Source organism: Macrobrachium nipponense, chromosome 31 (assembly GCF_015104395.2).
Source record: "Macrobrachium nipponense isolate FS-2020 chromosome 31, ASM1510439v2, whole genome shotgun sequence".
In the NCBI taxonomy this organism is placed as follows: Eukaryota; Metazoa; Arthropoda; class Malacostraca; order Decapoda; family Palaemonidae; genus Macrobrachium; species Macrobrachium nipponense.
The window spans coordinates 43,540,034-43,562,832 of NC_061093.1; the positions used below are offsets into that span (position 1 = coordinate 43,540,034).

General features: G+C 35.9%; 1 protein-coding gene across 4 annotated transcripts in view; it reads left to right on the forward strand.

Moving 5' to 3' along the window:
• The first annotated feature begins 578 nt into the window (after nucleotides 1-578).
• Nucleotides 579-22,799, forward strand: part of LOC135206930 (ionotropic receptor 25a-like) — a 57,553-nt gene continuing 35,332 nt past the window's right edge. For 2 of the 4 annotated variants that reach the window (XM_064238432.1, XM_064238433.1), the window contains exons 1-6: nucleotides 4,269-4,611; nucleotides 17,763-18,027; nucleotides 18,379-18,522; nucleotides 20,053-20,256; nucleotides 21,194-21,360; nucleotides 21,720-21,796. In XM_064238432.1, coding sequence (XP_064094502.1) covers nucleotides 17,940-18,027; nucleotides 18,379-18,522; nucleotides 20,053-20,256; nucleotides 21,194-21,360; nucleotides 21,720-21,796 — 680 coding nt within the window. In that variant the 5' untranslated portion in view covers nucleotides 4,269-4,611; nucleotides 17,763-17,939. Of the gene's footprint in view, nucleotides 679-4,268; nucleotides 4,612-17,762; nucleotides 18,028-18,378; nucleotides 18,523-20,052; nucleotides 20,257-21,193; nucleotides 21,361-21,719; nucleotides 21,797-22,799 lie in introns of those variants that run through there. The other 2 variants (XM_064238434.1, XM_064238435.1) reach the window with 2 other exon arrangements.

The following is a 22,799-nucleotide window of genomic DNA, read 5'->3' on the forward strand; positions in this document are numbered from 1 at the left end:
AGCCGATCTCATTCCAGTAACGGATAACGAAGACAAAAATTACCGTTACGCTGTTGACCAATGACAAATCCTAATTTCACTTTTAAAAAAAACTCATTTATTACCATAAACCCGCGAGCTGGGAGCCGTGAACGACACGATTCAGCCAGCTAGGTTACAACAGCGACTTGGTCACTGATGCCAACAACTGAAGATTTGCCTTGAAAATGTACTGGTTATCCCCACAAATTCAAGAGGCAGCAGCCACATAATTTAGCCACTGACGTTCTGGTAGCCGAGGTATTCTTTAGACCTTCCTGGTGGCTACATCGATTCATTGATAATGATAATTATTGCGCACGAAAGATATACTGCTTACCACCTCAAACCAATAAATTGAAAAGCCGCGAGCGGCATGAATATGCCTATAATTAATCATTTCAAGGATAAGTCCTCTGTTAGCGCTTCAAGTATGTGGAAACATCGAGCCCGGAAGTGAAGAATCTAGCCTCGGTCACTCATTGGCCCGTCATTATTGCGAGGGCTGGTCTTGGTGCCTCGGTCATGCGCGGAACTTCGCTCGCAGAAACTGACATACTGAAGCGCTAATCCCTTCCTATGTGGCACCTTGCAGTGTCACAGCGGTGGAGGCTATTCTACCACAACGGACAGTAATCAGACACCGCCAAAAGAAATACCGTAAGTGGCACTTCCTGAGAATTGAATTTCCGTGGAGAAGTGATTATATTTCATGAGGTAAGTGATCCCATTTCGATGCTCACTTAAATGGATCAGTTTGCCTCAAATAAATACGTTTATTGCTTGCCTTGCTTTTTCGTTTACTTCATGCTCTGGATTTATATCTTTTATATATATATATATATATTTATATATATATATATATGCTATGGGATATATAATATAGATATATATATATAATATATATATATACTATATACGTATATATATATGATATATATATATATATATATATATATATATATACGTATATACGTATATATATATATGATATATATATATATATCTATATATAGAGATATATATATATATATATAATATATTACGTATATATATATGTAGATAGATATATAGTAATATATATAGATATATAATATATAATATATATAGATAGTAATATATATGTATTATATATATTATATATGATATATATATATATTATACGTATATATATATATATATATATATATCATATACGTATATATATATATATATATCTATATATATATATATATATATATATACGTATATATATATATGTATATATATATATATATATATATACATATAATGTGTGTGTATGTGATCCTTATAAGAAATTGGATTGCATTGTATATCCCATACTACTGCTACCGTTACGAATGGTTATAGAAGAATAATGCAAATGTCCTCTTTAAATTCACACATTTTATATTACATTTTGTTTGTGCGTGTGCAATAAGTGTATATGTGTATGTACGTAAAGGTACATTTTTCAGCCACCCTTTTAAGGAGAAACGGTATATTGTAGACACACACACACACATACACACACACACACACACACACACACACACATATATATATATATTATATATATATATATATATATATATTATATATATAATATATATATATATAGATATATATGGGATATATATAGTGTGTGTGTGTGTGTGTGTATATATATATATATATATATATATATATATATATATATATATAGATATATATATATATATATATAATATTCGGCCGTTATGAATACTGCAGGTACAGTCAGTACTCTCATGTGTGCCAATGTCAGGGAATAGTACACATATGACGGAGCAGCTTTTCCTTAATTCTAACAATGTTCTCGAATTTCGGACTGTTTGTAGTGATGTGTGTGCAATTACCTACCAAGTAGAGGAGAGTAATCAAAGCGAGCAGGGATGACAAGCATGTTTTTTCGAGTGAATATTTAGATACAAATCGTGCATTTAATATCTACACGGATAGTAAAACCTGGTATGAAAGGAAGCGATATCAAATTTGTAGGAAAATTGTACGAAACCGAGCCAGATGCTAACAAAAGTGCACAGGAGAGCGAAAAAATTTCTGGAACAGATGACACACATAAATGGTCAGTCTGGTATTTCAATATCTTTCGTTTTTATACAACCAAAGTTGTGTAGGGATGTTGCTGTGATGAATTCAGAGACTCATTCTGACCTGTTGCAATAAATTGCAAATGCTGAATCTCCCAAACTGGTGTTTACTTGAGCAAATCCACTAATGTTACCTGTAGGAATGATGGCTGTAAAAACCGCGATTTTTTTTTTCTTTTTTTTTTTTACATATCGGAATGAAGACACATTCATGGCTAACCGTATGTGGGGTCTCAAAAGGCCCCTACTTACGGTTAATCATATAATTCACTCCCCCTCTTTCTCGCTCTTGCAAACCCTCAGATACTGCTGGAAAGGCACGAAGTCGGAGTTTAAGTGGTGCGCTCAGCCCTCCATACCATTTATTTCCAGAATGCGCCAATCCAGACTTTCTATAGTATTAACTGTCCATTGACATTTTTTTGGTAGGAACCCTAGTCTCCTCGGTCTTCACCGAAAGAGAAAAAAGATCAAAGCTTGTCTATTTTTGTTTTAGGATGGTTACTTTAGAACTCCAGTTAATAGTGAACTTACCTCCGCAGGACATGAAGAGTGGAAATAATTCCATCTCTTCTCTGCTGCTGCAGTTTAATCCCCAAATAATGATAATCAAATGTGACAGCATAAGAACTATTCAGTCTGGTATGTCAAATTTTGTGGGGGGTAAGCAAAACAGTTCTTATCATAATGGGAACTGGAATGTTTTAATAGGTATATGGATTTATGCCTGTTAAGCGTGGGATGCAATTAAAAAAGCGATTGATATGTGGGACGAAATTCCTTACTCGACTGCCTAACGCCCACATGATCTCCCTCACACATTCACTCTGTCCTGGTCAAATTTTATGACTTTTCAACCTGGTTTCTCTCTGAACAGGAGTAGTGCTTGATCTGTTTATTTGCTCTCCACCATTCCCATAAACTTCCATCGCATTAGAGGATACTTTCATATTGCTAATGACGTAAGAATTTTTTTTCCCCGATCAGAATGTTTCATTGTCAAGTTACTACCATATATTACTCTCAAAGTTTATTATTTTCCACTGAATTATTTGTAGGTTAAGTTGAATCTATTTCATCACTGCCAGCTTTGACAGTTTCTGTGAAATTGTTATTTTTTAATTCTGATTTTATGACATCTGCAAAAGACCTAATAAGTCCAGCCTGTCTGCTCTACGATTCTCGTTTTTTGTTTTCATAGGATTTTTTTTTCTTAAGGCTTTTTGATTGGACTAATTAGGAGTTTGGTAATATTATATGTGGTTAATATGGAATATTGTATTTTTAAATTAATGTCTATAATTATCTTTTGACTGTACGTAATCATTTCTTTTCTATTTTGAAATACACTACCCCTCTCCATCTTCTTAGAATAAAAGGAAAGCACATTATTAAGTTACATATAAAAAGGAAAGTACATTTCACACTATATTCTAGGGTTTCCATAATATGAAATGTAAAGGAATTGACACATATCTAGTTAATAAAGCCACACTTTCCTTAACTGGTACCAATGGCTACGGTAGTCAGTTAGAGATACTTTTAGAGAAGAACGCACTCAGATCCTTTGTAACATCAGAATGGTATTTTACTGTAATTTCTGATGGTATGGGTACACTGATAATCATAAAAAGAACGCTACAAAGCAGAATGCATTTTATGAATTCTGTTACCCTTGATAACGTCTTCCCCGTCAACTTTTTATTTTCTTCCTTGCAGGTAAGAGTATTATATTTTCAAACAGAGCAGACATAAGAAAGCTTAAGACTACAGGTACTAAGAAGATAATAACAACAATGATGATGAAAGTGCGTCTGATAAAGATTATAACGATCATTCGTCATCGACAGCTGAGATTGTTGTAATAGAATCTCCAATATAAAAGTTAGAAAATAAGCTTTGGATCAGTATTATTGTTCTAAACTGCATCAGAGTTTCCACAGCGATGAAGCACAGGTCTAAGCCATTTATAGTTACATTAATTATATCAATTAGTATATGTAACAGAAAATGACCAGGACGAATCACCAGCCGAGTTAATAAACGTTCTATTAATTTTGTTATCTAGTAGTTATTTTCACATCTGTTTTGTTTGGGTTACCTACGCAGTTTGATTGGTGACTCAATGTTTTGAATGTCAAATGCCTGTCGATGAATTGACAGCTTGGCGAGCGAGACACTTTTAATTTATCACAATTTTGATTTTTTTTTAACTGGAGGAAAGGATTACGGTACAAACTGTATTGTTTGTCCTAAAGTAAACTTAGAGATGTGTTTTCTGACAAAATATTTTAATAGTGAAGAAACTACCTGTTTCATGATTAATGTGAGTGTTGATCGGGGTTATCCTAGGTAGCTAGGCTAGCTAGTTGGTTGCATATGTGAATCCTACACACTATCCTGGGTATGTTTTACGAAGTCGTCTAAGCGAAGCTTACCCTACCTACTCAAGGCAGCATTGGAGGTAAGAATTCTAATGAAATTGTTTTGCACTGGGTACTAGCCCAAGGCCTGCCTTGGGGTGATACTACCTAGCCTACCTAGGTAGGCTATACCTAGTGCAGTCAGTTTTCCTCACGTGGTGTACAGTAGACATTAGGCCTAGGGGTGATAGTGCAGTCAGTGTTCCTCACGTGGTGTACAGTAGACATTAAGCAGGTTCTTAGCAGCACCTCTTTGACCCTAGAAGTGACTCCTTTCATTCTTTTTATTAGGGTAAACAACCGCAGTCGATCCATCGTCATCGTGTGGCTCGGCCTTATTCACTCGATATTCAGTTGGTGAAACAAGAATACAATTACATCTTTAAGCATACCATTCAAAAGATTGAAGTTTCGTCAACATAATGCGATACATGAAAGCGCCATACGAACTAAAATAAGCATGTGAACTCTTCGTAAAATATGTTTTCAAGGCAGTTTTGAAATCCAATATGGCGGCAACCGCTTGACTTGCCGTTCGTAACCACAGACAATCCACCATCTTTCCCAGCCTTCCCAGCCCTCATTTGAACAATGTTAGCGTATATATCCTAGCTATGTAACGTTGGTAAATCTTAATAATAACTCCGCGTCAGGTAGGCTATTTCTTTGGAAATTACAATTTCCTATAGTATTTGGGTTGCTTATTACTAAGAATTTACTGTTATTTTTGGGTGGTCGACTGTAATTAACCCCCAGGTGCCAGTACTAAACACAGCGAAATACATTGGACTCCCCAATCTCTAGTGGATGTCGTATTCGCGGTTACGTTCCTTAAAGTCCGTGCGGAGTTATTCTTTAGAATTACCGTAATGTTTATTGATCTTACTCAAGATTGCAGTTGTAATCAGCACAATAAAACAACATTTTGTTGCCTATATTACTGAAAGTATGAAACTTTTTATTCCCGGGGTCATGGTTTGAACAGAAATTCATTTTTACCATGTAATCGGTGGTTTTATCCTCACTGCCATCACAACTGAAACTCCACAATGCTCATTTGATTGTAATTATACACATTTTGGTTTTAATTCACTCCAAATTGCACTTGAACTATGTTGCGGTTCCTGGTTCCTAAGCGCTCACTCCACAAACACAGTTACGGGCAGCACATGAGTACACGGTTTATGAGGTGCAAAGCTTTATTCCCTTAATTGTTTACTTTACTTATTATTTAGTTTAACTTTACTTTGTTACTTCAAAATGTTTATTTAATTCATGTCTATTATCCCTTTTTTGCAACCAAATTAACCCCGAAAAATTACTGATATTTCTGAAGTACTTACAAGCAGACAACAGCAAAATGACTCATCATTGCCAATTTAGTGGAGCTTCACACATACGCCGATGCATTTACAAACTGTTTCCATGAATTCTAGTTGTCATAGTAATGCAGTGATGATAAAATTGCTGTAATATGTATATATTACAAATAGATACGCTAATTTCACTTATTTCCCCAGTTTTGTGTAGGTCTTACACCCAGTTTGGAGGGTAAACACATACCAATTGGCAACACTGATATACAATTGAAGAGGGCGAAGAACACCGGAGGTACCGTTCACATGCAAAACTGATGATATTTGAGTCAGGAATCTAGTTACTTTTTCGACGGTATTTTCAAATTAATAATCATGAATATGTAAAAATATTTAAGCAATTCACGACCTTATACTGCTGTTTAACTATTTATTTAAATAATTATCTAGCGCACGCTTCTTCTTCTTCTTCTTCTTCTTCTGCTAAAAATCGTAGTTCCCTTGGATAAGTAGTGGTTGGAAGTCGGTGTTTACGATTGTTGTGATGAAAGTGCCCCAGCGTCTATGGGTACAAGTGGTGTGTGGATTTAGCACAGGAAATGGGAGGTTTGTTGACACAAGTGACTCCGCAAACATCGAGATGGCGTCAGTCTTCGAAACATTTTTAGTTGTAAGAAAAAATTTTGAAAGCGTCTTGGGGGTAGTGTGCACTGCGTTTGGTCACACTTTTCATTACCCTCTGTTTAATCTTAAAATATGGCCTTAATTTCTAACTTTGGAGAAAGTACTTACTTCCAAAGGAGAGTAGAGGTCTAAAGCTGTTCCTCTCATCACCAACAACTCATGGCTGATGGCCATCTCTGGTGTCAGGACGTGTTAAAGTACTTTTTTGGAGGGTGGCCACAATCGCGGTAGTCAGTGGGTTGGCCAGTCCAGTCGGTTGTTTACCCTATAGCTTACCTAGTACCTACCTAGGTAGTAGCTTCGTTCATATTCTCTTTACCTAGTATATTCTATCTTACTTTGCACCCTTACTTAGACTACCTACTTAAACTGACGAGATCAGGTCAATGTTTAGGTTTTAGGTCATTACGCTATAATTGTTATCTGAGGTAGGCTAATTTTTAAAATTTGATTTGACAAATGGCTCAGTATGGATTGTGTATTTTAAAAGTTTGTTAGCCTATAAAGTAGTTGCAAAGCATATGCTATCTATTGTTCTTGTTGATGAGAAACTGCAGGTTTTGGAAGAGGGAGAAAAAATTGTGTGATTCACATGAATACTAGTTAAACCTGTGCTGCTATAGTGAAAAAGCAGATACGCAATCAGAATTATATATGCATCAAAATAAGAACATCAACAAGTAATATAACCTAACATAAATCAGGAAACCTAACTGCTGGTTGCATCCTTGCAAGTGTGCAGTTGGGTTGTAGTGATGCAGCCAAACTAGTATGTCCTGATATTGCTGTTCAAATACTTTAGTGTCATTTGGTTACCTTGGTGTACTGTAAATGCACGCCAGGACAACCTATAAATCTTAATTTAGCCGAATGAGGTCTCCTTGCCTTCCTGGATCCCATTAGGTGCTATAAATGTATGCTGGGACGTTTGCACCCTAAAGTAATCTATGATACCATGATCTCTGTTTAGCACTACAGTTCTCTTGACTCTCATCCCTCTGTATGCTGTACCTACTATACCTTTTCAGTAACTTGGGATGTTGAGGGTCAGCAGGTATGCCTTTTATGACCTGGGAAACTCAGATTGTTTACAGATCTTTGGCACAGTAAGTGAATAACCACAGGTTGGTTGATTGGCTTTTCAGAGTTGCAAGTTACTGCCTATTTCAATACTAGAATTACATTATTCTTATTCATTCAAATAGCTAATAACAGAAAGCATAACAGAGTTTTATGTCACAAAGAAGGCTTAAAATTTTCCAAGAAGGGAAGCTGTTTATGTATCGCAAACCATAGCTAACATTAGAAGTGATGTGGTAACAGTAAAAAATGGTACCAGATCTGAAGAATTTGGTGGTTTCACATCTCTTCTATTCTATGGTCTATCAGTTGCTGCCTTGGCAATCTGTTGTATGAGCTTACTGGCTTAGATGGTAAAGCATATTGATATATGATAATTTTAAGCTTGCTATAATTGCCATCAACAACAACTCACTGATTTGGAAAGTACAGGAAGAGTGAGACTGACATCTGATTATTACAGCCAACACTTAGCTACTGTATTACCCTGCATAATGGAATGTTGAAAATCTGCGAACGAAGGTTTTTTTTTGGTCATTCTTTTAATAAAAGGATAAGGCATGCATAATATAATGATCAAATGATATCGTAATATTCATGTACTGTGATAGTCTCTGCTATTAGGTTACAAGGTGGGTGATGTAGTTAGAATAAGCTGGTCTTGTGTTCAGCAGTCTCATTCTTCATGAGAAATCCTTATCTGGTCTCCCAGTAAGGGTCTCACCCTGAGAGAAGGCTTGTGTTCTACTGACAAAAATAGCCTGGTTGAAGAAAGTGATCATGGGATTGTTTCACTTGCAGTCCCTATGCTGTAGAAATACAGTAGTACTGATGTTCTATAAAAAAAGTAGCCCTTTTATGTAACTTTTTCTTGGTTTACAGTAAGATATTTTCTTTATACTCAGATAATGAAACTATCACATAAATTAAAATGTCTTTTTTAAGTAGTTTGAGAGTATAATGCATTGCCGAACTAATTATAATTTGTCTTTTTAAAGGGTGTGGAAATGAAGTTGATTTTTTTAGGTTAATTGCAGACTGTACTGTATTATATAACATTTTCCTCACTTAATGAATAAGATTGCAGTAAAAGTTTACAAATTCAGTAGTGAAATTAAAGCTTAAAAGATAAGGTAAATATTTAAATTGACAGTTTTTTAATATGTACTATGTTCCTCCAGTGTGACAAAAGAAAGCCTACCAAGTTATCCAGCACACACAACGTCTTTGTCTTGAAGCTGTATTGATTACCAATTGAACGTTAAATAGTCATGTAAACCATTTATCAAAGTGACCTACACAGGAAAGTATAACAGATTTTTTGTCAGTGATTGATGTCACGTGTATGTGTATGTACCACATATTAAATCTTTTGTTACACTAACAGATGATGTAAGTATTGACATATTCTTTATATTCATTATCATTTTTGCTGTGCAAATGCAATGATTCACCTGCTTTGGAGAAATTACCCCATACATAAGCTGACAGATTTACAATATGTAACTGCAAGAAGCATTCTGAATTTAGGATTAGTATCTCTGAATGATATCTGTACAGGGCTGGTGTGTTCATCTAGCTTAGATTTCAGATTTTCTTTTCCTTCCCATGCTGTGTGTCATTCTAACACTGCACACAGATCAGTTATACTAAAATACAGTACAGTGTATACTAATTTGATATAATGTGGTACAACAGTAGATATAGTAATTCATCATCCCCAAGTTGAGAGCGTCTGCTTTAGCAGATATTGTTATCGGTCCGTTTAATTTTTTTTATTATTTTTTTTATATTTAATAGGTTATTCATTGCCATCAGAACTACTAGTAATGCTTTGCATAAAAATATTGTCGTATGATAGTGATTGTACTTTGCTGTTCATTTGGAGATCTTACCCAAGTGTGTGTTTAATTTTTGTTCTATGGAATTATTATTTTTATTTTATTTTTATTTATTTATTTATTTATTTATTTTTGTCTACCACAGTCATCCTATTTGACTGGGTGGTTTTTACAGTGTGGGGTTCTGGGTTGCATCCTGCCTCCTTAGGAGTCCATCACTTTTCTTACTATGTGCACTTTTCTAGTAGCACACTCTTCTGCATGAGTCCTGGAGCTACTTCAGCATTTAGTTTTTCCAGGTTCGTTTTCAGGTATCTTGGGATTGTGCCTAGTGTTCCTATGAGTATGGGTACAGTTTCCACTGGCATATCCCATATCTTTCTTATTTCTACTTTCAGGTCTTGATACTTATAAATTTTTCCTCTTTCTCATCTACTTTGGTGTCCCATGGTATTGCAACATCGGTGAGTGATAATTTCTTCTCGATTTTGTCAATCAGCGTCACGTTTAGTCTATTGGTGCATATCACCCTATGTGTTTTCATGCCATAGTCCCAGAGGATCTTTGCCTGATTGTTTTCTATCACTCCCTCAGGTGGGTGTTCGTTACTCCTCAGAAAGTCGACGTGCAGCTGTGCAGCAGGGTTATTGTTTATCCTGCACCAGAAGAATGTGCTTCCGATGTGGATCACACCCTGCGCTAAATTATATGTCAACAAAGTTTGTTTGATATTCCACTAAGCGTTCCGTAGCATGTTTAGAAAAAGCATGAGCTAAGTGAAAGGACAAAGAATGATTGACAGCTTTTATGATGTAGTCGTTGTTTCTGTGCCCCACACCCGAAAGTCATCATCGATAATGTTCGCAAGCGAATGAAATAAATGGTGGTTAGCAAACAGTCATTTATTTATTTTTTTTTTCTCATGCTGACTGGTGGGTTTTGCAGTTCGATATGCATTGGGAATAAGTCTGGTCAATTTAAAATTGGTATTTTGCTCAGTTCTAATTTTTTTCGTTGACTACCATGATATATATAATATATATATATATATATATATATATATATATATATATATATATATATATAAGATAGTATATATTATATTATATAGCGAATACCACGGGAAAATTATAGCAACAAAATTAATATATTCAGTTTTTACATGTTTTGGACTATATGGATACGTTGTAGTTCCTGTTAGGGTTAAATCTATGTTTAAGTTTGTGACCTTTGTGATATCCGATAATCCTGGATTATCTCTTTGATTTTTACCCTTTTGACAATTAGCCGTCTGGTATTCTTGATCTTTTTGTTTACCTGATAAGTCTCTTTCCAACTGTATTTCATTCGATCCTTGACAATGTCTTGTAAAGACGAAATCGCTTGGATTTCTACCTATCATTATTCTTTGGCATTCGCTTATTTAATGAAGTCACGTGCATCTACTATGATTTTTTAATTTTATATTTATATATAATTTATATAATAATATATATATATATATATATATAGATATATATTATATATAATATAATATATATATATATATATATATATATATATATATATATATATATATATGTGTGTGTGTGTGTGTGTGTGTGTGTGTGTGTGTACGTATGTATGTATACATATACATATATGTAAATATTTATACATATATACGTTTACGTTATTATATATGTAAGTTTTTTCTAATATATGTACCTATAAATACTCCAAACATGAATAACAAATATCACTTTATTATGCCTTTTTTGAAGGTGGATTATTGACAAGACCTACAAAATGCTTTCGTCAATAATGCATTTGAATTTGTCTTTGGTACATAACATACGTAGTGTCCACACTGCCTGACAGCTGACCTGTCATATCTCTGAATAATACCTTGGTAGGGCATTTGTAAGTTTCCGTCCCGCTTGAGTTTATTGAAGAACATATTTGTAAAAGAATGTATTATTCAAGTAAAGAAAACTTACGTTTTTGCTGTGAATGGAAGAACATTTTTTTTTCTTTTTTTTTCCTTTTCGTGACGTTCTTAAATTGGTCTATTGGTTTTGTGGACTTTGTTCAAACATTGGTTTCCATTTATATTAAATATTAAATCTATTATTATATATTTATATTATATATATATATATATATATTATATATGATATATAAAATAAATATATATTATATATATATATAATATATATTATATATATATATAGATATTATATATATATATATATATAATATATATAAATAAATTAAATTAATATATATAATATATATATATATATATATATATATATATAGTATATATATGGGGATACAATCCACAATGATGTGAAATCCTTCTGTAGTTTAAAATATGTATTTCTTGTACAGGAACTTATAGCTTTCGACCATCAGCTGTGGTCTTGTTCACTAAATGTGATATATCACCTCATGGAACTGACATGTAGGAGCACAAAGACACACACACACATGTATATATATATATATATATATACATATATATATATATATATATATATATATATATATATATATAAATGTATGTATGTATATAAATATATTCACCTGAAGACCAATTGCGCAATGACGTCTGTAATAAGTTAGTTTATTGTCTCCTAATATTATCACCCAATTTATTAGTTGTTTTACTGCCCTTTTCCGTCTCTTATTTATTTGAGCGTATTATCATCTTTAAAGTCTCAAGCATCATTACTTTTCTGTTCCGTCAGTAGTGTCGTGTATGTATGTGTGTGTGTGTGTGTGCATGCTCCTAATTGATTAATTTACCACCTGGTAACCATTGTTAAAAACGCTCTTTGTTCCTCTCAGGTGGGTCCAGGGACTTGCTTTCCCAATTGTTGCCTCATCGCCAATGCTGTCAGCTTTGTCGTAGGTTGAGCCACCCCCCCCCCCCCCCCCCCCCCCCCCCCCCCCCCACCCCATTCCTTGGTTCTTGTAACATTCCCTGTCAATAATCGTTGGATGTTCTGTTGCCTTTTTGCCAATTCCACAGAGTTCGCCGACTTACGCAACCCTCTTCTCCCGTTTTGCTCCACTCTCATGCATTTGCCGTTCCCGTCTATGGTCCTTTGCGAGCTGTTTTTTGCAAGTATATATTATATATACTAAATAAAGAGTGTGTGTTCGCGTGCCATCCACGGGCATTGGTTTTTTGTTTTTTTTTTCCATCTGTCCACCCGCCTGTCGTGTTTGCGTTTGGTAACACTGCGTCCCGGGCTTTAGATAGTTACGCTATGTGTAAGTTTTAGGTAAATAAAAGGATATCTGGGTGTACATTTGCAACTGAAAAGTGTTTTAACAATTTACTGTATGCAAATGACACCGTTAATATTCGAAATGGGATATTATTATAAATGTTGAATGTAAGCTGAATGGAACTATATCTAAAGTCCTGGACGCCGTGTTACCATACGTAAACACCACAGGCGGGTGGACAGATGGAAAAAAACCGAGTATAGTCCTCCGCTTTTCCACATTTATTTCTTTTATCTTCATGGTGAAGTATTCCAGCAACTCGCCACTTTATAAGAGTTTGTTTTAGTTTCATCATCAGTTTTGGATAAGGTTTTATGGCCAGTAAAAGATTTTGTGATGATTTTCTTGACATATGTTTTACGCCCCTAGTTTGCTTGAAAATTTACGCTGAAAATAGTATCGCTTAACTAACGTGATCTAGTGTTGTCTCTTTGTCACTGGACCGATTATGAAATTGAATGTTATATATAGCTCTTGGTTGTTAAAAGTCAAGTGGCTTGCATTGTAAGGAATAATAAATTACATCCATTCGCCTTGTGAGAAATCCAATATTTTAATTAATAACGCTGAATTTAGTGCTATTTGAAGCTCAGTATGACGCTGTTCCTTTGATAGTTGAAATCTTCCGCCATTTTATTTCAAGAAACATTTCACTCGTAAATGTATAGTTGTTTGTCAATATCTCTTTATTAAATTCTGTGGGGAATTATTATAAAACTGGTTTCGTCAGTACAGTCATATGTCTTAAATCATATTTATTCATACCTGTGAGAATACTGAAAATGTCTAATACATTGACCTTCTTGTATCCTTGGTAATAGAACCTAGAAAATACGTAGCATGGACTGACATTCCAGGTATTGTACGTCAGTGACATTTTGGGATAAGTTTGAAGGATATTCTTATGACCTTTGACTTGAAGATTTATGAGTGCCTTACTATTTTTGTGACTTTTAAGGACAAATTCCTCAAAGGCAATAAGATAAGCAGTGTGGACATCTTCGTAGAAAATACTTTTTTTTCTTTTAAGCTTTTATTCAATAAATTATTTACAAAACATTACAATAAATCCAGAACTATATATATATATATATATATATATATATATATATATATATATATATATATATATATATATATATATATATTATATATATATATATTCATCTAAAATACATTGCATTTAATGTTACAAAAAAAATTTTGTGAAATATTTTAACAATTTCTCTTTCAAAATGGCCTTGATATCTCTCTGGTTTTTTATGATCGAAGCTTTTAATACTAGGGCTAATACTAATTTTTTTGAACAAAATATCCTTATAATACTTACCATAAAACAGACGTATACAGAGTGTTACCCTGAACAGACAGAATAGCGTAGAAAACAGACGCGTATAGTGTTATCCTGAACAGACAGAATAGCGCAGAACTCAGACGCGTATAGTGTTATCCTGAACAGACAAAATAGCGCAGAATACAGTTCTCTTGTTCTCAAGATCAGATAAGTTATGATAGTTTTGTATATCACAAAAACTTACAGAACGCTTTTGCAATTTCCAGCTGAGGCGTGCCATGGAGAGAGAGAGAGAGAGAGAGAGAGAGAGAAACTGGGGTTAAATTCATGTCAGTGTTCTCACTGTCCCAGGATGTATTTATATGGGTGACTTTGACTCATTTTTGGGGAACTCTTTGCAAATACAAAATCAGTGTTAATGTGTTGTGTATATTGCTTTGTCAGTTATTATTTGTAAATTCGTCATAATTCATTATTTGCATTTTTAGACGGCTTTGGCTGTCCTTCCGCACTTTTTTTTTTTTTCTGTCCGCCCTCATTTCTTAAAAACTACTGAGGGTAGAAGGCTGCAAATTGATATGTCGATCACCCATCCAACAATCATCACACTTACCAAATTGCAGCCCTCTAGCTTCAGTCGTTTTTACTTTATTTAAGATTAAATTTAGCCATAATCGTGCGTCTGACAGCGCTGTAGAACAGGCCACCACAGGACTGTGGCGCTGACAGCTTCGCGGGTCACGGTTTTTTACTCGTTTAATCCTTCGTCGTTTCCGTTATCCACAACAGTCCTTTGGCTAGAAGTCAAAATAAATGCATTTGGAAAAAATCGTGAAGTAGGAGCAGCAAAGAAACAGACCGCTCGAAGGAGGAGCAACTATCTTATTCTCGAAGAACTTCTCTCCTCTCATTTTTACTTCTTTCTTCAAGACAAACTTCTGGACGTTGTTCAAGAATTCGTAGAAAAAGTCGCCGGTGAAATATGAGGTTTCTGATCATTATTTCGTGGTCTTATAACTTCTCCGTCGAACTTTTATTATAGTGACTGATCTTCAGCTCTCTCTCTCTCTCTCTCTCTCTCTCTCTCTCTCTCTCTCTCTCTCTCTCTCTCTCTCTCTTTATATATATATTATATATATATATATATATATTATATATATATATATATATATGATATATTATACAATTTTATGTAGAAACAGAAGCCTCACCATTGAAATCAGCAACATATTCTTAGCTTAGCAACGTTTTTTGGAATTCTTCTGTCACCATCATGACGCGCGCACACACGCACACACACATATATTATATATATATATATATATATATATATATATATATATATATATATATATATATAATATATCTCTCTCTCTCTCTCTCTCTCTCTCTCTCTCTCTCTCTCTCTCTCTCTCTATATATATATATAATATATATATATATATATATATATATATATATATATATATATAGGTATATATATAGGTAGCTTCATTTACCAAAGAAATGAAGCTACTTAATTGAAATTGCTACAGAGTATTCTGTGGTAATAACCCGGTATATATGTATACACCCCTGTCAAAGTCCAGGGTAAACTCGTGCTAAGTAAAGTAGACGGCTGCACGAAGATATCTTTTATTAATGAAATTTGTCGACCGCGCAATATAGAAATGGGTGTATATAATGCTTTGAACCCCGATGGGCAACTCACTAAACACGGCCCCCCCCAAGGCGCTCCTCATTGGGGGCTAGTGTCGTCAGTGCACCTCATGCTTTGCAATGTAGGCATTAATTAAGGCTCTTTGTAGCGTGCCTTCAGCCACTAGCTACAACTGATTTCATTCTTTTTACTGTACCTCTGTTCATATTCTCTTCCTTCCATCTTATTTCCCACCCTCTCCTAACAGTCGATTCATAGTGCAACTGCTTTGAGATTTTTCTCCTGTTACACCTTTCAAACCTTTTCACTGTCAGTTTCCGTTTCAGCGCAGAATGGCCTCATTTACCCCAGTGCTTGGCATGTAAGCCTAGAATCTATAAATCGGTCAACTATAAATCAATCCCACGGAGCTTCCTCCATGTTTAATAGGAGCACCTCGGCTAATATGGAATGGGTTTACCGTAGATTTTATACTGCATTCTGTATTTACATATGAAAGCATATTACGGTCTCAGGTTTATGAAGTAGTAGCGAGCCCCCCCTTCTCTCTCTCTCTCTCTCTCTCTCTCTCTCTCTCTCTCTCTCTCTCTCTCTCTCTCAGGTACGTTAACATTTTTTATGTTATATGGGGCACACTGTCTAAGCAACTAGCCTTCAGAAATTAAGCCTTGTCAGTCTGTAACTTTGTGGTTCTAAAGTGAAAGTTTTGCGTTCAGTGGGGCCCTAACCTGAATTATGTGTTTAGTAAAGGGTAGTAAAGCAAATGTACTTTGTAATTACTATATGCAAAATTTCTGATAAGTCAAATTTCATACTGTCAAAGGAAGCGTACTTACGCTGCCTTATACGACGTATATGTTTATTTATTTACTTATTTATTTTTTTGACAATAGATGTGGCAGGTTACCAACAGGCTAAATAGGGTTGTGGCCACCAATCGTTTGCCTAGATATTTCATCTTTCCCTTGAACCTGTTGCATAATTATTCACTGCACCACCAGATTCTCAAAAGGTGAAATTGAACATCACGAGCTCTTATCATTGCTTGGACGGGTTACCACAGTGAATGCCTGACACGTCCCCGTATCTTAGGAGTCTGATTCAAGTAACGACATTCCGTCATTGAACCCCCAAGACTATATCGTTCTGGAATAATGATGTTAAATAAATAATTCCCCATCGATATAAGGAAACGATTCAACAAAATGATCAAAACTCTTTTTGTTCTAATTCTCCAGCAACGTAAATAGTATACTAACAGGGGGGGGGGTGGGGGGGGGGGTAGGGGGAGGAACTAAAAAATATTTCGTTCTTCGAGATCTTATTCAAATGACTGGATTGGGACCTTTAAATGCCACTCGTCGTCGATAGAAAACGAGCTTCATATTAATGTAGGTTATTGTCTTCTATGAGGTCATTGTGTGTTTGGAGATCATATATATATATATATGATATATGCTATATATATATATATATATATATATATATATATATATATATATCTGTATTTAGTATGATGTATGTATGTATGTATGTATGTATGTATATGCACACTATATATTTTTACTCAAAGCACAATCACGAAAAAACTAGTGTAAAATCCAATGTAAGGACAACGCTTTATCCGCAAATTCATTGTATATATTCCTGCAATCGCGTTGTTCTTACTTCCATCCTCGAGAGCGTTCAGCGGGCTTCCCGCCAATGTATACGTATATCATGTAACATCATGTTTTGTATGCTTTTATATTTATAATTATATGCATCGGACACCACATTTCCGCCCGCACGCTGTATATATGAATTTCCTTTACCATATTAAAGTCTACGGGCTGCTCTTGAGCAAGAGCCCGTGCCGGCATAAAGCCAGCTTGATCTTAAACAACAACTTGATAAAGTCAGTACACTTCTCACTGCCTCTTTGTTCACACCCTCACACCAACTTCGTATCGTCATTGCTATTCCTACGACTGAATAAAGATAGTTTGTCATTAAATTGCCTGAAATACATTTTCGATCCTCCATTTCTTCCTTACAGTGATGTGGCAGTTTCGTCATCCGTCTCATTAAGTTACGACGACTGTCTGCTGTAAGTCGGCGCTGTGAATACTTCTCAAGATTGTTCGGCGACGCAGGACCGATTGTTCATTGGAAACCGAAGGAGAGACGGAGATCACCTGCTTTTTAACGTAATCTCAACTGCAGCAAAAGCGAAATGGATTGCACCAAGCACTTCACTCTCTTTCATTCAGTATCTCTGTTGTTACTCCTTGCTCCTGCTGTGTTGGCCCAGATAAATATAGGTGAGGGTATAGTTTTTTTGTTTCCCTTTTAGGTTATTCCGACCTTGAACTAGGCCTAAGGTGATATAAGTTCACTCTCGACGTGTTTCGGAGGTCACGTAAAGCCGTTGGTCCCGTTGCTGAATATCCATTGATTCCTTGCAACGTAAAAACACCACGTAAACAAACAAACAAACAAGCTAAGCCTAAGGTTGAGAATCCCGTAGACAATGATGACGATAAGACAGATCAGCATTTGAAAGGAAAACCTCATTCGCTCCTACAATATGAATGCTACAATGCAAAATTATTATTATTTTATTATTAAATTTTCCATACAAGTGATTATTATTATTATTTTTCACCCTCAAGTGACCGTCATAGATGCCTCACTGAAGGAAGGAGCAGGCTGGGTGCAGCAGTCTGTGTCCGATGCCCAAAAGAAAACGGGCCTCAGCCTGAAACAGTCTCTCGTCTCACTCTCCCTCGAGGATGAGGAGACCAGCGAAGGCCAGTGTAAGTTCCTCGTCTTTTTATTTTATTTATTTATTTATTTGTTTATTTATTTATTTGTACAAGAAAAATATTAATAGCTTTGTCTGCCCTTTCCACTTTTTTGTCCGGACTTTTTCTGTCCGCCCCCAGATCTTATAGGTCTGACCGTTCACACCTTTTTGTCCGCACTTATCTTTCCGCCCTCAGACCTTAAAAACTTCCTAGCGTAGAGGGCTGCAAAATGGCATGTTGATCATCCACCCTCCCATGATCAAACACACCAAATTTTAGTCCTCTACCCTCAGTATTTTTATATTTTATTTAGGTTTAAAGCAGATCATGGGTTAAAGATAGCCATAATCGTGCATCTGGCAACAATATAGGCCAGGCCAACGCCGGGCTGTGGGTAAAGTTTTACTTATTCATGCATACATTCTGTTCGGGGTAAACTTTCCTTTGTATAAGTATGTGTGAGCATAATGAGTATTAGTTCATGCGACAATTAAGGAAAACCCAGACTCTACTGAGAACTAAACACATTATTTTGTTTAGTTCAGTACAAAGTAGTTCGTGATGCTACTGTTTGATATGTAAATATAGCAGCAATTTTTGGAGTCTATTTTTCAAAACCCTCCAAGTTCATTCTCAAAATTATTTTTGGTGATGTTTACGCCCTTGAAAGAATAATCATGTTGATGAATTGGACGGGTTTGAAGCATTTTTACTTTTTTAATTATTTTATTTATTTTATTTAAAAGAATTTTTTTTTTGCCCATCAAAAGATCCTCCGATAGTTGTTCACCCGATTGTTTCAGAAATCGTGCTTATTCGTCCATTTGTAAACCTTATTAGTGCACAGGGGATATTAAATTCATTATCAACTCATTTTAAGAAAATCTATTGAGGGAAAATTTGATCAACCATAGCACAATAGATTTGAACAATTAGGAACTATTCTATCAACAACAAACTTGTAACCATAGAAAACAAGTTTTTCTACACAACAAACATTTGTTTTTCACTATTTTAATGTCTCCATTTCATTCCTTTTACGTATCTTGCATCTAGGAATAGACTCCACATCTTAACGGTTAAGAGGCCAATGTTTCTTTCCCGTCTCAGTAGATTCACATCAGCCGTGCATCTGATGTCTAGGCCTGTCTCTTACGACGCTCCTGATTGGATGTTGATAAACCAATCATAGGGTTGGAAACTCTCAATCTCTCTCTCGAGAGTTCACATAGGCAGGATATATGTTCCCCCTCTCCCAAGAGATACGTCTTTCAAAAGTATCCCTCAGGAGTGGTGAAACATACATCCTGCCTATGTGAACTCTCGAGAGAAAGTGAGTTTCCAACCCTGTGATTGGCTTATCAACAGCCAAGCAGGAGCGTCGTAAGGGACAGACCTAGACATCAGGTGCACGGCTGATGTTAATCTACTTATTGTACTAAGTGAACAATTTAACGCTGATTTTCCAGCATATTCTCATTGGTTCGACTTATTTTCATTCTCTGTTTCCGCGTGTAAACAACCAAGTTGCATTTACAGTCTGTTCCGCCCTCTACAACGGGGCGGCCGTGGTGCTGGACTTAGCCGCTGGAGGCTGGATGTTCGGGCGGGATCACGCGGCCGCCCACGGCGTTCCTTACGTGAGGGTCCAGATCTCCAACTACCAGTGGATGTCGGCCGTCGACGCCTTCCTTCAGAGTCGCAATGCCACCGATGCGGCGCTCATCTTCGGCTCTGAAGATCGTGAGTAGTGATCTCACTGTATAGCAACACGGAATATTTGAAGGGAGCAGATAGATCCTCTGTCGAACATGTCCTGTTGAGAAGGATGGCACCATCAGGTGAAATAAGGTTTTATGCCAGGTCTTTTCAATTCTTCCGACTGTATTCCCTTTTCTTCGAGACTGATATCTGCCAAGAGCTGGCCAATGTGTACATAATCTGGATAAGAGGAATGTTAGAATAGTGATTAAATTCAGAAGTAATGCCTCTCCTTTTATCCGGATTATGTAGCACAGTGGCCAGTTCAATAGTAAGACGAATTGAAAAGACCTTGTTTAAATTGATTATTTCACTGGTACTGCCATTTTTCTTTTCCAATTGATAAAGAGTTTCGTTTGCAACTTTAACCCTACAACCGCGCATTGAGGGATTTCTGAACTGATCTTGGAAGCAATACTAGCTAAAACAGGTTGATAATTCCTCCTGAATACAGTTTTTCTAAACAGGAATGGTTTTGGTACTTTTTCTATTTTCTATTGTCTATTCATGGTCAAGGAACAACACATATCGTCGGAATCTGCTCCTTTCCTTAAGATTTAAACGTTTAACATCTTTTTAAATCAGTAGCCCTGGTTTATATTTGCTCTGACTGATATTAATTTTTTTACGAAAGCTTTCTTGTATAAAACTAGATTCAGAGAAGTTTCTTTCCAGTGCAGTGGTAAAATTAACTGAGGTATAACTTTTAATAATTTTTTATATTATTTTTTTACCAATGAATATGTGGGGCGGGAATAGGTCCACTAAAACTGGAAATTTTGAAATACACATGATACTTGATACGAAATCCTCCCATCAAGTCTTTTTCATTCAGGCTTTAACACCATTTTGGGAATACTTTCCAATCTGATAAAATTGCAGTTTCATCCTTCGGTTTGATCACTTGCCTTCGTTGCAGAGTTGGACCAAGCCCTGTATTACCTGGTGGAGGGGTCCGTCATCCGCGTGATCGTCCTTCATGGCATTGAAACCAACAGCACAGACACCCTAAAGAAAATGCGACCCGCTCCCTCCTATTACGTCATCATCGGCTCAACCAGCGAGCTCAATATGCTCTTCAGCAAAGTGAGTGGAAACTGTCGTCTATAGCCTCTGTTTCTTAGTCTTTGATTGGGATTCAGTAAAGCAAAATAGACAGTAGTTTCGTGTTATTCATAATGTGCCAGTAGCCACACACAGCCCTCCCACTTTTACGTGGGAATATGTTCCAGAACCTGCCACGGAAATGCAAAAATCCCCTCTTAAAAAAGGCTTATACCTGTCTATTTTAATATGTCGCTGCTTAGTTTGATAGATAAAACAAAAATATACCCTAAATTTGTAGAAAATTTGTTTATTTCTTGGTACTTCCCTTGTTATGAACCGATGTCTTACGGCTCATTTCTCTTAACCATTTGTTATAATTATGCTATTTTTTTCTGTAGGCTGTGAAAAACCAGTTGGTCTCCAGAGATTCCAGATGGACTTTGGTAGCTACTGATGTCAAACCAGGAGTGTTGGAGTAAGTACCAGTTATTGCGTACTTTTTATGCTTTCAGTTCAGGCGTCAGAGGCAATCAAGTAATTTACTTCTCTGGCCGTCTGTCTGTTGGGCCCTCTGTATTTCTCCCTGTCCATGAACGATAACGTTTATTAAAGCACTATGATTTTGATATCTTTGCAAGCAAAGACTTCACATTTTATGTACATCATCTGTGGGTGATAGAGATTCATCTGTTAGTGTCTTACCCAGCAGTCAAAGGTTAAATAGGGATGTAGTCATTGCCATGGTTTTTTTTTTAATGATACGAGATAGAGATTTCATATTTGTCTTGCATTCTCCTAATTGATGCCAATGTCAAGGTCACAATTAGAGGTCAAAGGTCAAATAGGAATATAATCTTAGCAATAAACCTATAGATATAAGATAGACTCTCAAGATTTGGAATGCACAGTAAACTTCACTACTAGAGGTCAAAGGTCACAATTAGAGGTCAAAGGTCAAATAGGAATGTAACCTTAGCAATGAACCTTTAGATATAAGATACTCTCAAAATTTGGTATGCACAGTAAACTTCACTACAGGAGCCAACTTACAGATGGAGGTCGAGTTTGCGCTTAAAGGTCATGTGTCAAGTACAAATTAACCATTAGGCCCCGTAGGTGGGTAGTACTGTTAATGCACCCCACACGGCGCACTGTAGGGAATGCTTAAGGTTCTTTGCGGCGTCCCGTCGGCCCCTAGCTCCAAGCACTTCATTCCTATTTCTATACCTTGATTCATGTTCAAGGGGAAAAACGAAGTAGTAACCTTAACTGTTGTGGCGGGATTTGAACTCACACGTCTGGAGGTTTTGCTGAGGATATATATATATATATATATATGACTAGTAAAAATGTCCTGTTACAACAGAATTCCATCTAATAAAAGGAGCCCATAAAAATGCCAAAATATAGAGAGAAAATACTATATTCCAGAGACTGCTGTCTCCCTCTTCAGGTAGATGAATGAGAAAAGTTACAGA